General features: G+C 40.9%; 1 protein-coding gene across 1 annotated transcript in view; it reads right to left on the reverse strand.

The window, feature by feature from the left end:
• The window catches only part of SLC25A26 (solute carrier family 25 member 26), a 136,541-nt gene that overhangs the window by 31,016 nt on the left and 87,999 nt on the right, over positions 1-17,526 (reverse strand). Inside the window, exon 6 of the mRNA XM_063122056.1 lies at positions 6,535-6,579. Within this exon, the coding sequence (XP_062978126.1) occupies positions 6,535-6,579 (45 nt within the window). The remainder of the gene's footprint in view (positions 1-6,534; positions 6,580-17,526) is intronic.

Below are 17,526 nucleotides of genomic sequence, written 5' to 3' on the forward strand. Positions count from 1 at the left end.
TGCACAACTTTTTAAAAGTGTGTGTGTGTGTGTGTGTGTGTGTGTGTGTGTGTGTGTGAGAGAGAGAGAGAGAGAGAGAGAGAGAGAGAGAGAGAGCGCACATGCTCTCCATGAGTTATCAAAGAATCAAGATGCTAAACACTGAAAATCAATGAATTGATGATCATTAGAAATAGTAATTGATAGAAAAAAAACATCGCTGCAATACTTTAGAAGGACTGGTGACCCTCCAAGTGTTTTGGCCCTAGCCAGCAGAGCCAATGATGAGACATGATGGGAGTTGTAGGCCAAAACATCTGGAGGGCCCACACTGCAGCCACCTGAGCTGTAGAGGTTTGTGACACAGGAGCTTCGCAGAATGTTTAGAGTGTTAATCAGGGAAGAGGTCATGATGCACTGCAGCCATTTTCAAGCATCAAATTGTTTCCTCTGACCTTTGAGGAAAGAAGGAAGAGCAATGGGTTCAAGCTGCCACTGAGTCAGGAATCAGGAAAAACTGCTATGCTGCCCAATCTTGTGCAGCAGGTTTAATCAAAGGTAATTCTCACCTTATTCAGGGGGTTTATAGTCATTCCAGGTAACTGTGCAGAGGATTGTAGAGTAAGAGTATTTGTGGTATTCAGTGAAGTCATAAACGGTCTTCCCTCCCTGGAAGTGTTTATGATTTGCTTCTATATTATATTATTGATTACTGCTATTTATGAATTGTTTGCATTACAAAGGTGTGTCTAAGTGAGAAACACAGTATAAAACTGGTAGTAAAAATACAATACACTGTATAGAAACAAAGTTTTAAAAACAACATTATATAAAGTATAATAAAATAACTGTATAAAAAATAGAACAGGCAATAGCATGACAACAAGGAATGAGTGCCATTTTTGGGTAGAAGGCCAGAATATTAAATATATAAATAAAGGCACAATCCTATGCATGTTTAGACAGAAAAAAATAAAATCCTACAACTCTCAGCATTCACCAACAAGCATGGCTGGCTGAGGAATGGTGGTAATTGTACAACTTTTTCTGTTGTAAACAATGGCCTGGTTCAGACAACACGCTAAACTATGCTGCTTAACCACAAAATGGTTAAGGGAATCCCTTAAGAAGCATGGTTTAGCGTGTTGTCTGAACCAGGCCATTGTATAGGATTGCCCCTAAATATATAAGACAAAACAGCACTCTAGGAAACCTTGTTGGAATAAGCATATTTTTTTGTAAATCCAGAATGGCTGGTGCTTGTCTAATTTGTACTGGTATAGGGTTCCACATAGTGGGTGCTGTGGCACTAAAGGTCGTATTCCAAACTATCATGGGCTGACGCTCCAATTTGCCATGATAGGTTACAGCAACAAATCCTATAAATCAGTTCATCTATCTAAAGATAGGACATGGGAATAGTTGGTAGCAATGCCTAATCCTTGCCAGGTTGCTGGGGTGAAATGTTTGAAAATTCAGCCTTCCCAGCGGTAGTCATTCCATGGCGGTATGCCGATGTAGGGAAAAAACCTACAGGGTAACTTGCGGGTGAGAAAACCAGTGAGACACAGTAGCTCCTGCTAGCACAGCAACTGTTTCCAGCTCCTGACGAAGGACGACACGTCCGAAATGTTGAGCAGAGCATTTTTGGATTTAAAGAATAAAATAGTTTTTAACACGTTTATCAAGCACCAGAGTTGACGCAGACAAGCTGGAGCGTGTTCAGAGGAGGGCAACCAGGATGATCAGGGGTCTGGAAACAAAGCCCTATGAAGAGAGACTGAAAGAACTGGGCATGTTTAGCCTGGAGAAGAGAAGATTGAGGGGAGACATGAGAGCACTCTTCAAATACTTAAAAGGTTGTCACACAGAGGAGGGCCAGGATCTCTTCTCGATCCTCCCAGAGTGCAGGACACGGAATAATGGGCTCAAGTTAAAGGAAACCAGATTCCAGCTGGACATCAGGAAAAAGTTCCTGACTGTTAGAGCAGTGCGACAATGGAATCAGTTACCTAAGGAGGTTGTGGCCTCTCCCACACTAGAGGCATTCAAGAGGCAGCTGGACAACCATCTGTCAGGGATGCTTTAGGGTGGATTCCTGCATTGAGCAGGGGGTTGGACTCGATGGCCTTGTAGACCCCTTCCAACTCTGCTATTCTATGATTCTATGATTTCTCTTTTTAGCATCCACAGTCATTCCATGGCCCCTGAGCCAGCTCTGCAGATTTTCTTACAGGGCACTCTTCTTCATAACATTTTCTTCCTTCCTTCTTAAAAAGGGTGTAACTAACCCAAATAAAATCCCACCTACCAAAATGCCAGGGCTTCAAACTTAAGCACTGCAAAGCTTAAATAATATGTATGCAGTGCCTGAAGATGCTTGAGCAACTTGAGAGGAATTTAGGTTCATGCTGCCATAGGATCAACATCTTGCAATGCATTTATTACTGAAGAGATCCTCCATTTTACTGGAAATATACAGAACGATATTTAGATTACCTTCTATCTAAAATCCAAATTGTGTATTTACTCTGTGAGCTGATGTCCACTGGCATAACTTTGCACTCTGCATTTATCATACAGCTCACCTCCACAGCATTGTGAATGTTTGCCGAAACAGCCTTGTATTCTGGGAATCATTAAATCATGTCCCTGTTTTAAGTGGTTTTGGAAAGCACACTGTCTCTTTCCTCCCTCCCCTTAATGCTGTCATCTCCATTGTCCAGAACAAAATTATACTTACCTAGCAATTACTATGTCAGGCTAGTTCTACAATATACAACGTAATAGGAAACCATTCCTACACTATGGTATTAAAACAGATTCCTAATAAGGTAAGTGAAGTTACCCTGTAGGTTGAGACAATTTCCACATACTAGCACGATGAGAATACTTTCGCCAAATCGCACCTTATAACCAGCCAGTTGGTTTCATAAAACTCTATCCTTCTCAATGCATTACTGTGATAGATTTAGCAATTTCCAAGTAAGTGCATGTCAGGGAGTCTGGAGTTTAAACTAGGAATCTCTGGGTTTGGGATCTTCCACTTTGCTGCCAGGCGCTGTTCTTGTACCAGCTGCCTTAAAGGAGGCTGTGATATGATTGCTCCTTAAGAAACCTGCCTTTGACCCAGATTTGAATAAGTATCAGCCAGTGGCAAAAATTCCCATCCTGGGCAAGAGATTCAAGTGGGAGGCACTCTTAGGTGAGTCTGATTTATACATCTATTTCAGCTGGGTTTCACGCCTGGTCTGGCAAAGAAATGGTCTTGGACACCTATGGAATGACCTGTGCCAGGGCAACTATGAACCTGTTGATTGCCCTGGACTTCTCAACAGCTTTCACTACCACTGATCATAGTTCCTAAGAGCCTGCATTTAGGATTAGGCTCCCTGTTCTATAGTGGTTCCACTCTTTCTTGGATTGCCAATTCAAGATGGCATTGGGTAATTCTGCTTGATGGTTTGGTAGTTGTGATTTGGGCTCTCACGGGATTCTATTATATTCTCCCATACTCCTTAACATCTACATGAAAACACTGAGTGAGGTCATCTGGAGTTTTGGAGTGAGATGTCACCAATATGTGCACAAGAACAAGTCTATTTTGCTTTTTCATCAGGTGAGGCAGGTGGGTTGCTAAATCAAGGCCTGGACACAGCAATGGACTGGATAAGGGCCAACAAACTGCAACTCCATCTAAATAAGATGGAGATACTGTTAGTAAACAGTTTATCTTCCCAGGTGAGTAGCCTTCAGCCTGGAACGTGTTGCACTGCCTGACCCAAAGCATCAACCATGCCATGGAGAGGTGCTCCTTGACCCATCTTTGACATTAGAGAAGGTGGTTTACCACTATGGTATGGACTGCTTTTTACCAGTTTTGGCTGGTATGCCAATTATGACTCTACCTTGATAGGAATAGCCTGGCTTCAGTTATCCTTGTTCCAGTAACCTCCTGTTTAGACTACTGCATTGTGCTGTACATGGGGCTGCCTTTGAAGGTGTTAGTTCAGAATAGAGCTGTAAAACTGCTAACTGGAATTGGGCAATATGAGCATATTTGAGATCCATTGGAGGACTCCTCCTCTGCATCCCACCAATGCAACACATACGGCTTTCTCTGTTGTGACACCCCAACTGTGGAATGCCCTCCCCTTGGAGGCCCGACTGGTGCCGACGCTGGCTTCATTTCAGCACCAAGTTACAACAATGTATTTTTATTAAAGCCTTTGAGGGCTAAATTTTCCATGGTTGCACAGAGTTTTAATCGTGTTTAATTGTTTCTATTGCTTTTTTAAATTTTCTACTGGCTTTAATTTGTTAATGATTGAATACGTTTTTAGCTGTGTATATTGTTTATTGTTTTATACTGTTCTGATTTTATCTGTACTCTACCCTGAGACCCCAGTGATAAAGGGCAGGGTACATATGTTTTAATAAATAAATAAATTGTTCCACTGCTTTGCCAGCTTCAATGTCTCCCAGTCCATTTCCCCAGCACAATTCAAAGCACTGTTTTTACTTGTGATTTGAGACCAGGACCTCTGAAAGGATGACTTGTCTCTATATCTTTAAGATCTTCTCTTGTGGCCTTATCCAGGTGCTTCTGCCAGTTGATATGAGAAGGGTGGCTGCTGGAGAAAGGGTCTTTTCAGTGGTGGCATCCTGGCTGTGGAATGCATTCCTCAGAAAGACTTCCTTGGTTCCTACCTTGATCTCATTTTATGGCCCGAAAAATACGTTTTTAATTTCTCAGGGATTTTAATCTGTTCTTCTTTTAAAATTCCATTTATCTGGGCTTTTTTAATGCTGTTTTTATTTGTTGCATTGATTTTATTTACATAAGTACATTTTTATCTTTGTTATATGCTGGACTGAATGCCTGGCTATAGGCAACATATACATTTTTAAAATCATCATCATCATCACTGCATATATTTGAGCTCCTTTACTGCTTTCTTCCCTGTCCAAGGGACTCATCTACAAAATTGTAATCCAGTGTTTGCCAATACACAATATGCCACAGCATCTTTAAAGGGCACTTCCAATACACAAATGTCGAAATGAAACTCTATTTTTCCAACATCTCAAATGTATCCTTTAAATTATGAAAAGACATATTTAAAATTTAATAATATATAATTGCTGTAGCATTCTCCTTACATTTCCTACAGTTCTTACCATCCTTCCCTTGCCCCATTAATAAATTAGATTGCTATTAAAATGCTATAAGATACTTCAAACTATACAAATAAGATATTTAAACATGGATAAACTAAACATGATTGGAAACACTATTCTCTTGATTTCAAGTTATGTGAAGCTACACTTTGGGGCTTCATCCAGTAGGATGTGGAAAATACATCTCAGGTTTCTTTTTATGTCACTCGAGCAAAGGCTGGTAGTGGCTGAAATCTACTCGTATCTGACAGCAGTTTGGTGGTTTATGTAAAATTATTTTGTGGTCTCAGTCAAGTTCCAAGTGGGCAAGTGGATTCAACTCCAAAACCACCAGAATAATTTAAGTTAACTGCCTCAGTTCGAAGCATGATTTAGAAGAGGAGCCCTTTTACAAAATTTCCCTGAACAAAATCCATGCCTCCCCCGTCTCTGAAAAAATCCAAATGCTAAGACAAGCTAACCCACATTCTGGACCCAGAATAAAGAACACTGATAATTTACTTTGCATAAGTTTAGGACCGGAGTTGGGGCTGGACACAGGAAAAGAAGGAATAACGGGATAAGAAATATGACTCATTGTACAATAAAGAGTACTTAGGTGATACCTGTAAATATCTTTAATACAATTTATCTTTGAACATACTATAGGGTTTTACGTTTCTACACAGTCTTCTTCAGGGTATCCTCAATTTGCCACAAAGAAAATTAGGGCAGATAGCTGGCTGGGGAATGCTGGGAGCTCTAAGACTTTTTTCCTGTATAAACATGCACAGGATTGGGCTCTCAGTTTCTCTTATTTCTCTCCACAGAAAGCTCTGCGGTATCACAGTGCAGTATGGTGACAGCAATGGTCTTTTGACCAGGGTAGAGTCTAGTGCAGCCTTCCGCAACCTGGAGCAGTCCTGATGTGTTGGAGTACATCTTCCATCATCCCTGACCACTGGGCATGCTGGCTGGGGATGCTTGGAGTTGTAGTCTAAAATATATGGAGGGTACCAGGTAGGGGAAAGCAGGTCAGTGACAGGGAAAGTTGGGAAGAAGAACAGATTTGTATATAATCTGCCAAATGTTATAACCAGGCTGCCCAATCAGTTCCATTCATCTTTCTAGTACAAATCCATGACAAACATACTGCTATGTTATACTGATCTCACATTAACCAAAGCATTAACTACGATATTAACACCTTTCCCTTGGCTTTATCCTGGTTTTCCAGAGTTAGTCTTTCTTGGTCTTTATTACCATGTCCCCTTCGTTTTAACCCCTGCTGCATTTTGCATCGCCTTTTTGACCACAGATCTCTCCTCCTTTAATTAAGTGCTATCCACATTTACAATAATTTTTACATTCAGAATTTATATATGAGAAGCTTACCTTTAAGTACTCCCACACAGGAAATTGGACCAGAGAGAACGGAATCTAGAGTGGAGGGGAAAGAGAGAGAGAGAAATCACACCAGTCACATAAGCAAAATTATGCTGGCATGTTAGTTTGGCTTACTAAATTAGGAAACGTTATTGTTCATTCGGGGAATTGTAGCTTATTAAAATTATAAATCGTGGAGGATTATATTATACACATGGCTGTTAGATGGCTGGTTTTGTTACAGAACCTTTGACTCCGTTTAGCACATTCCCTGCTGAGAGGTTAATGTATTATAACCAGGGTGGGCTGTAAGAGTGCTAACTGGCACCGTTGAGTAGGGTGAGTTTCAAAGTTTGACTTAAAGTCTGGAAAAGTAATAATAGAGGATGGTTTAGAAGCTATGCACAGCAAGCAAGCCTGCCAAAGAACTGCCAGCTCAGCCATCACAAAGATTTAAGTTTAATTGAAGACTTAGACACTTTATAAGGGAAAGTATATTTGTCCCCAATCAATCCTGACCACTGAAAATTGAGTAGATCCGTGGAGTTATTAATCTCTTGAGAACCCAAGTTGTCAATGCTTGAAAATGTTATCTCTGGAGGTTAGCCATCCACTTTTTCCATCTGTCATCCACATCTAAACACCCAAACACTCATTGGCCCCTTTTTATCTTCTGATTTCAAAGATATAAAGATTCAGGTGAAGAATTTCCATTCGTGCATCAAAAGACTCGGGAGTTTAACTGGAGGTGTTAGAAGCTCTGAGAAGGTTGTAATAATCACTCTTTTGTACCACATGATGACTCTCTGAAGTTGTTTTATGACAAAGATCTGTTCTGGTGAATGGGTACAGCACAGCCTCTACTACTCATTGCTCCTGCCAGTTCCACAACCTCTTACCCACACAGCCAGACTCAAAAATCAAACTTCCTCTATATATTAGTAGAAGGCAGCTAAATGCACATGGAATCCATTCACAGAATCATGCACTGTGTTGTGGGGGGAAATGATTGTGTGAATTCACTCTTACGATACTGGGGCTGTGATGGGATATCTAGTTTACTAGTTCTTTGGGCTTTTACTGTCTGGGATTCTGCTGGAAAGTAAGAACATGCTGACTGAGGACATTACACTGTTGCCAGCTATTATCCATGAATCTTTCTCCCCAAAAAGACATACACAAGAAGAAACCACAAATTCAGAAACGTGTTAGTGAAATTTTCCAGGTTAGTTTACTATTTGCTGGTTCCACTGACCACAATGCACACATGTACACAGGTATTTTGCTTATACCTCTCTTGAGTCAACAGGACTTAAGCATGCCTAATCATATACCTGGACTGCAGCCATTGTTATGATAGCATATTGTTATGATAGTATATTAATTTTTTTATCATGTAATTTTATCATGCTCGTAAAGTGTTTTTGCAAAAACTGTATTCTACAAAGGCGCTATAAATGTTAAATGTAAAACATTATTATACCATGACTGTCAACACGACAGGCTTCAGGTCATTCAAATTTACATCATAGACCATAGCTGTCGTATTAAATCTATACAGACATATAATAAGGAAGAGTGAAGCTGAGAGCCAGACATTCGTTGTGACATTTAATTTAACGTGATGCTAAAATGCACTCAAGAGCCCTGGCATGAATTGTTTATGCTTTATTTTTTTAATTATGAAGATGACTAACTTAATACATAGATTTTTAACAAAACAACACAGAAACAGATGTAACCGCTTAACATTAACCTAATATATTCACTCAAAAAACCCCACTTGCATCTGGCTATCTGTCCACATCAACATCTGTCTACGTCTCAATTTCAACTTCCAAAAATGGAAACCCAGCCTAACAAAATGTGTATTCACTCTTCTTCTTTTTCATGGCTGTGAGTTTCTCTCTTAACTACCATGAGGTAAAGAAACTGATCCTTCTGCAATGTACAGCTCCCACACCTCCAGTGACATTGTGGTACATGTGGTATTGAGGTTTCTCGAGTATAATTCAAAGGATGAGCACGGTATTTCTATTTCTGAACGATATTTTCCACTGAAATTAGGGTAGGAGTGCTCTCTAGGGGGCCTGCTGAAATCCACCCCAGGCTAAAGGCAGGAGGAAGAAGGCTAGGTTGATCCCTTTCCCTCCCATATGCCTCCACTCCTCCCAAACAAAACTGAGCTCACAGTACAGTTCCCCAGGCTCAGTCTCTGGGGAGAGGGGGTAGCCCTGAGACCCCCTTTTCCTCTTCCTTCTCTCCTCAGGTGTGTTACAAGACAGGCTCAGGGTACACATCGCTGGTTTTGATTTTTCTACTGAAACACAGTTCAAATTATTCCAGTTTCTGTTCATGTTCTTGGACTTATCTCCATGAGCTACAGAAGAGTCCGTGGGAAAAACAATTATTTTAGAAATTGTAGAAGAGTAGTTACAATATTATCTCTTATTAATTTATTTGTTCAGAACATTTTTACCCCAAATTTCAACTGAATTCCTACATTAAAATTTACTGGATAGAGAAATTGCTGATCTTTTAATCAACCCCACTCCTACTGCAGGAAGATTTTACATGCTATCAAAGATCTATAAAAACAACAACCCAGGATGACCGATAGTTTCATGCAACATTACTTATGAGAGTGGCTTACATAAGATCAGTAACAAACAAGACAGTCCTTGACTGCAGGCTTATAACCTGAAAGACATGACACAAAAGGAAAGGGGATGAGGAGGGAAAAGGAAAAACAAGTCAACCCAGGAACCAATTCTTAAAATTACATAGCAGCTCAGTTCAGATAACACATTCGTCAAAGCAGTGTGAAAACTCCACTCAACGTTTGAGTTTTTAGGAGGTACTCCCCACACAACATATTTTAACTCCACCGTTGTGTGACCGTGGACTACCATGGAGTTGAGTAAAATCCATTGTGATATTTGATTTACAGTTCCTCTACCCTCTCTCCTCCCCTGGTCCTCCTGATGGTATCCCATCAGCCATTGCTGCAAAAGTCAATCCTGGTGGCTCTCCTAGAGCGGCATTCGCTCCTTTCACCGCTCTTGCCAGAAAACTCTGTAGCCAATGGGAAAAGTCAACTCAACACAACAGAAAACTCCACGGAGCCCTCTACACAACACAATGGTTGTACAGGAACTCACCTCTGCATAGAGTGGATATTTAGCATGGACTGTTTTCCCAAAAAAACTCCACCACTGCATGGAGTTTTCTCACCAGACAGCACATTTCTCAACAATGGTGTAAAAACTGCACCATGGAGTTCTAAAACCACTGTTGAGAAATGTGTTGTCTGAATTGAGCCGGTATTTCTTATAATGACCAGCAGGAATGGAAACAGCTCAGAGTGAGTGGTGAATTGGTTAGCCCTATTCCCATCTCTCCCTGTGCTGCTGCCAGATGAGAGCTAACAAGGTGCAATTTTAACCTCTCTATCCGTTTTGTTTACTTGACTTAACTGAAGCAATAATTAAGTAATAGTTTTAGATTGCATGTTTCAATATTACCCGAAATTTGAATCACTCAATAATCTTGTGAAGGTCTAGACTGCATTCCATTTCATAGAAACGAAGCCAGAAGGGGTATTTTTGTTTCTAACTGGTTTTTGTTCTGTTTTGGGTAATCTATGAAAAGTATCATTCTCTACAATAATGGATATGCAGAGAAAAGTTTACCTATGAAGCTGGGAGTAAACACGTTTTTACACAGGCAGCGGCAAGGCCAGTATGAAAAAACTCTAATAACTTCTATTAGTTTTATATATACTATTTTCTGCAATAAAATCCAGCCATGCAGACAGAAATGTCTCTATCGTTCTACACTAGCCATCCCCAGCCTGAGGCCCGTCCAGTTGTGCTGGACTACAACTCCTATTATCACCAGCCAGGATGCCCATTATCATGCAGGCTGGGGCAATGGGAATTGTAGTCCAACACATTGGGAGGGCACCTTATTGGGGAAAGTTGCTCTACATCCTCCCCCATGTTTTTCAACACCACAAGAGTTAAAGCTTATTGTCTGGTTCATCATGTTGCCACTAATGATTAATAAATGAGTCGACACCAATCCTCTGCCAGGCAAAACTGAGCTTGACAGACACCTGCCATGGGAAATTTGTTATCTAGTCAGGCAGGAAGTGGCATTGAGAAGAAATCAATGCCACTGCTGTACATTGAGCTGACAAACTGAAATCTCATAGGAAGGTTGTCGTTGCAAACAAGAAAGTATCTCCCTTGTGGCATCTCAAAGCCCCACAGTAAAGGTCAAACATGATTCTTATTTATCAGGACCATGAAACTCAAGTGCTGAGATTAAATTCCTTCCTGCCCCCAATTTCAGGTGCCAAAGCCCTCTTCATTTTACAGCAAAAGGAGTAATACATTTGCGAGGAGATACAGGCTTGCAAAAGGATGCCTCGTTCTTGAGCAGGAATTAACTGGGCGATCCTTTTGCTCCCAGAATCAAATGCAAAATCAACTTATATCAGGGGTACTTGTTCTGATCCAGGATGAGGTCAACCCAAATCCCATGATTACACCATACAAATGGAAAATTCAACAGCCTGAAAGAATCCTGGTGTCCAATTGTTTTCAAGAGTTCCTGGTCTTAGGGCTGCGAATACAGGGTCGAAAATGTATGGGCAATGGATCCACGAGGGGGCAAGGCAGGATGTCAAAGGGTAAAGGAATGTGGCATCCATGCCCTGCACAGCTTCTTAAACTTCCCCAGAGCAAAAAGAAGCAAAATGTATGATGTACAATGATCACATATCAGACTTCTATTTAACAACTCGCCTAGCAGCCCTAAGGAACAAGGAATATCATGCCGGAAAGTGAGTGGGCTCCATTACTCCTCCACCAGCCCACGTGGGTGCTATTCTAAAGCCCCTCCCTCTGTGACCAGTACAGAAATGCAGTGGGCTCACAGAGGACAGATCACTTCATACCTCCTCTGCCTGTCCGCTTAGCAGGATTTATTTTATTTTCTTACTAGCAGCTTTCATTTCCTTCCTTTGCAGTCAGCACGAAAACACAGATTATTAGCCTTTTGGTTGGCTAGTAAAAATGTTTGTAAACTAGTAAAACTAGTGGGCACATTTACAAGGCATATTTTATACAAGGACTTAACCTTACTATTCTTGGTGTACAATATGGGTTAACAACTTGGCACAAATATGGATGTTTTTCATACAGTTTACTCACACACTTGCCTGTGGTTACTATAAAGATAGTACTACGAATCTTGACGGCACAGGACTCTTCCAGGCTAAGTACCCTGGATCCGTTATTGGAGACACCAGGGATTTAGTCTAAGCCTTTATATATGCACAGCATGTGTTCTACAATTCAATTGTGGCCCTTTCTCTAGGTTGTGCTAATGTCTGTACTAGATATGCAATGCTCAGCCATAGTTGGGAGACATATTTAAATAGCAAATGTACTGCGTAAGTCCAGCTGTTAAGATAAAGCTATGAAGTTAGTTGCCACAGAAGTTTAAGATCAGTATTATTACAATAAAATGCCCACCAAATGGTGGAAACATTTGAATTCTGCAACATAGCTTATCGTACCACTGTGAGCTTGGAATTTTCCAAAGAGCACGTTGGCTTCTGATGTCACAATGGCCTGGAACTCTACACTGAGATGTTTTTTCTTACAGCCATTCCTGCGAGGATGTAGCCATGGGAGGAGGCACCTCTCAAGCCGAAAGCAGTAATGCTTGAGGATTTTATCCAATCCACATTTCAAAACAAACTAACTAATGTGTGGATCGGAATGTGGCTTCCCTGTAGATTTCACACACATCTGAATTTTGCGATGCAGTCCTCATCTCAAAAAATGTGCCAAAATGCATCTAGAAAACCTGACTTTAGGATATGATTCAGAATACTAGGGAAGGATCAGTGGGTGATAGAGAAGAAAGAAAAGCTGAAGGGACACCAGAAGAAGAGAGAGAGAAATCTTAACGTCACGTGTTTTTGACCTCAAACTTCAAGAAACGGTAGACAATCTTTTTAAAAAGAACATTCTCAGACTCAGACACAGGATTTTTACCAGTGCATTTAGAAATCTGTATTTTGAGGGGGGGGGGGAATACATTGGAAAATAAATGTTTAAATATGAATTTTTGTGCAGATTTTTTTTAAAAAATTGCATATTAAAGCACAGAATAGATTTACAAAGAAACACATGTGAAACCAACATGGACTGGAAATAAACTGATCTGCCCATCCCTACCAAAAAGTAACAAATCCTCAACTACAATCTATTACCTTTCCGTGCTGCTCAGCTTTCTGAAAGGCACGGCCTTTTTCCATGCTGGTGCCAATACAGCAGTTCACAAGGAGCAGGGAAGAAGTAGACAAATTCACAGACTTCTGGGGCATTCTTATACAGATTGGTTAGTATTCATATAGTGCTTTTCCAAATGTTCCAAAAAACTTCACATACAGTAAGAAGAAACCAAATAATAATCTAGAGGATTGCTGCATTTTACTATCACAAGCTGCAATTTCACACAAATTGTGAAATTTTAAAAAATTGCTTTCTCCAGGTCTTTTCTTTCCAAGAAGCCTTTACATTTTGATACCATCTTAACAGAACACCCATTGCAGGGGGGTAAAGGGAGGCGGAGGCCCCAACCCTGAATCACAGATACAAAGACCGCTTTCTTTACGAGGTCATTCCAAGAGTGACAAAAATTGATTGGATTCACCGCAAGCCTTTTTACAGCTACACCACAATTAGGGCGATTAAAATGTCTTGCTTCAGAAAGGGCTTCTTCTCTTTTTGGCGGTTTGTGAACTGATTGCATTTTGTGATTATTTTCCTAAAGAAATCACCGAAACAGAAGATCATCACGCCCTGCCAAGCATTGATATTTACACCTGAAATATGTTAAAACAACAGTGAAAATGTGTTCCGCACATGTGGATAACTTTCTGCCAGCAAAATGCTGGCTGGCTCCATCAACTCTCCTACAACGTTCACAGAAAACAGACACCAGCGTACCAGCTCTCTCTGCCTGTCTGGCTTGATGTTATGTAGCTGTTCAGACTATTCAGCAGAGTTGACTAACACTAGAATTACTTCCAGACGGACATCAATTATTGTAGAATGTTTTACAGATTAACATTGTCGATTTTCTCTTGGCCACATATACCTTAACTTGACAATATCAATACTGCTATTAATAAATATTATCATTTAATGTATGAAACAACAAATGTTGCAGGTTTCACTGATTTGGTTTGTACAGAATTAACTCACTCTTGTTTTATCTGGTATATTTTGTTAAGATATAATATTCATATACTCCAACCATACCTGTTTTTAAGAGATGCAGGGCCTATTTCTGATGCATAACAGTGGCTGCGTGTGTTACCAAATTAGCACATAATACCGAACATGTTCTCCAGCTACAGCAATTTGGCTGAGACAAACATCACCTGCCTGTCTTTGGGAAGGAGCCTCAGAGCACTGATAGTATTTATCGAAAGACTCCATTCTGATAAAGGACATGCATTCAAATTAACAGTCTTCCCTTTGTGACAAATTCCAGAGAAGTAGCTGTGTTACTTTATCAGAGCAAAAAAACAAACGCCACCGGTCTTTAGGTGTTTGCTCTTTTCATTTGCTATGGCAATTTATTTCCACTAACGTCGAGATGGAAATTGGTCTCACTCAGACTGATTGGGTATTGTATTCCTCTAGTTGAAACTCGGATCCATGTGTGCTTTGACCTGACTTTGTAGATGCTTTTTCTTCTTCATGCACTGTGTGTACGTGTGTATATATCTGCCCACTTAGAGCCAGGAAACAAACAGGTCAACTTCAGGTATTGTGTTCCTTTTTACAACTATAAAATAGCTCTTGCAGAGGTAGCCCCCTCCCATTTTCATCAGAACAGTGGTGTGCAATGAGAAAGGATTAACACTGTCCTCGCCCACCATGGTTCTGACAAGAATCGCCCCCAAGATTGCTATTTGCTTTGGGTGGGAAGCCTCCATTGACACCGCAATAAATAGCAGCTTCTCTCTGTCGCTCTCTCGCTCTGTGTGTGTGTGTGAGAGAGAGAGAAAGAGAGAGAGAGAGAGAGAGTTTTGTCAGCAGCTATTTATAATTATAAAAAGAGATGCAGCACTTGGAGTGATGCATTTAGTGTCATGTCTACTTTGGCTCTTAGGTGACCTACAGTGGGCTCTGACTTATTCCACCATAAATCTGATAGTCTTAAGTACCACAAGACTCTTCGTTTTTCTTTAATTTAATTTTCCCTGCCGCCCTTGGGCTGCAAGCAGTGCTTGACCACTCTCTGTGCAGGCTGCCAGTGCCTGGAGTGCCCCACCCACTTTTCTTGCTACCCAGTTGATCAGCCATCAACAGCAGCAGGGAAACAAGATATTGATTGGGATCATGGGGGTGGGGAAGGGACGGGCAGGAAAGGCTTTAACCTCGCCTGTCCAGAAATCCTAAACAAGAGTGCTGTTTCCCTGCAGCTATTAGCTGCTATTGCTCAGGAGTAAAATGAAAGCCTCACCCGTACTCCCAGTGATCTTAATCTCTCTGTGTGTGTGTGTGTGTGTGTGTGTGTGTGTGTGTGTAAGACAGAGAGAGAGGTATTTGCAAATGGCTATGTGAGGGTGTGAATGGGTGTGTATTTCTTGGCCCCATTCACCAGCTCTGCCCACTCATGCACCACCCCCCACAATACATTCCACATGGGCCAATATGGTCCCTGAACCTACAGACCCCTTCAGTATGTCAGGCAGCAAGATATTTACCTCTTCTCTCATCCTCGACTGAGGAAATAAGAACTTAAGAACATAACAAGAGCCATGCTGGATCAGACCCAGGATCCATCTAGCCAAGCATTCTGTTCATACAATGACCAACCAGCTGTCGACCAGCAACCCACATGTAGGACATGAGTGCAACAGCACCGTCTCGCCCACGTTCCCCATACTGCCTCTGCTACCAGAGGTAGCACGTAGCCATCTGTATGACTTACAGAAATTGCAGATACATACATTCCGTCTTATTCAATTCTGTTTAGCCACTTTTTTTTAGCTAAAAGCTATAAATGGGTTAAGAAACCAAAACAACAAAATACACTGAAGCACAGTTAACTTTATCTAGTAACTTTGGGTTTGCTCACAAGTGTTTGTACATGGGAGGAAGTATGTCCATTATTCAGATGTACCTAAATCCACTTTGGGTAGCTTTAAATCAAATCCAAAGCCAACCTGGCACTTCTGGTTAATCAAACTACCTTAGTTAAGGCATGTCCAAGAAATGTTAAAAATTACACACTTACACACACATATATATAAAGTCTTTGTCCTATTGTAACATGACTGCCAACTTATTTGTAGGTCGATGGGCTGGAAGTACTTATCCAATGTAAATAAATCTTTAACTCGCTAAGCCATGGTTAGGCCACTAACCCTATTGCAGCAAATGGTTAGTGAGCATGTTTAAACAGCAATTATGTAGCCAACATGGTTAGGAATGGTTCACAGGACAGGCTAAGTCACGGTTCACACAACACGCTAAGCCACAGTATTTAGCTCAAAATGCTTAACCACTGTGGCTTAGGGTGTTGTCTGAACAAGGTCAAACAGAGATGCCATTAACCAACATTGCCAGGCAGTCAAAGGATTGACAATGGTCACCAAGAGGGAACAAAGCCTTTCCACCAATCCAGGGCTCAAAGATTGCTTCTCTCAGTCCAATTCTGTCTTCACCTTGAAGAAATGATAAGAAAAAAGGAAGAGAACTGTAGAAATCATCCGTCTTTGCTGCAGTTTTATCGATACCTGGCAGGAGGTAGCAGAAGTGAATATTTAAGCAAACTATAGAAACTTACTATTCTTTATAGGAAAAGATGGAGAAGCCACTAGCTCAGCAATAAATGAGAAGCTGCAACTATCACTATACCATACAACACTAATGTTTACAAGATCGGAAGAAAGACCCCAGGGTTGCTCAAGTATGGGAAGATGCTGCTGGAGTTAGTTTTTACAAGTGAGAAAACAATCCAGAGGACAATCTGGTAACCTAACTTACAAAATGGATGGATAAACAACAGTCTTCCTGGCCTAACAAAAGCTGTGATGGACTGCAGAACTGGGTTTGGAAGGAAGGCAACAGGCAAGGCAAAATCTGAGGAAGACAGACTGCTTCAGAACTGAAATAGCCTTCAAAATGCTAGAATTCTTCCACATCAAGAGGAAACAGATGTCCATGGCTGGAATTTGCATGTGGCTTTATTCTCTCCTAAGATACAATAAAACCACTCTTCTGCTGGGCCTTTAAAACTTAAAATTAAAACAGTGGCATGTCATGCCTAGCGCAGCTGTGCCTTCTACCCCCATCCTTTGTGACTGCCTTTTTTAAATGGGAAGAGAAAAAAATGGACAAACAAGAGCCGCCCCCCCGCCTGAAAAAAAATTGGTATGCACTCTCAAAACAATCTAAAAACTACAGATGTTCTTACTAATCTGCAGCAAGCGTTTGTTTATTCAGGTTCTGTCTGTTTCTGAAGCAGGTCGGGTTTGCCCTCCAAATTATCTCCCTTTACAAAACTCTAAAATAAATACTGGAAGAAGAGATCTGTGTAAACAGCCTCAGGAGAGAACTAGCTCACCTCGTAGTACTGAAGGCCTTTGTTTAGTTCAACAGGTGTAGCTTTGTTTTTCTGTGGAGAGCCTGAATACATCACCCCAGCAGTTAAAACACATGGTTAAGCTTAAACAAATGAACGGTCTCAATTAAAGCAGTGGTTTAAGGATTGGTGTGGGGACTAGTTGCCCCCACATGGTTAAAAAGCATCTTTGCCCAGCGGAGAGCAAGGAAAGAAGAAATAAAAGGGAAGAATGAAAAGAAACACAGGATGATGATATTGGGAATGTGAAGACATGGGCAGCAAAGGCTTTTCCTAAAAAAACCCATCACAAAATACCAGATGTAACAACAGAGCAGT

This window comes from Elgaria multicarinata, chromosome 3 (genome assembly GCF_023053635.1).
Source record: "Elgaria multicarinata webbii isolate HBS135686 ecotype San Diego chromosome 3, rElgMul1.1.pri, whole genome shotgun sequence".
NCBI classification, from domain to species: Eukaryota; Metazoa; Chordata; class Lepidosauria; order Squamata; family Anguidae; genus Elgaria; species Elgaria multicarinata.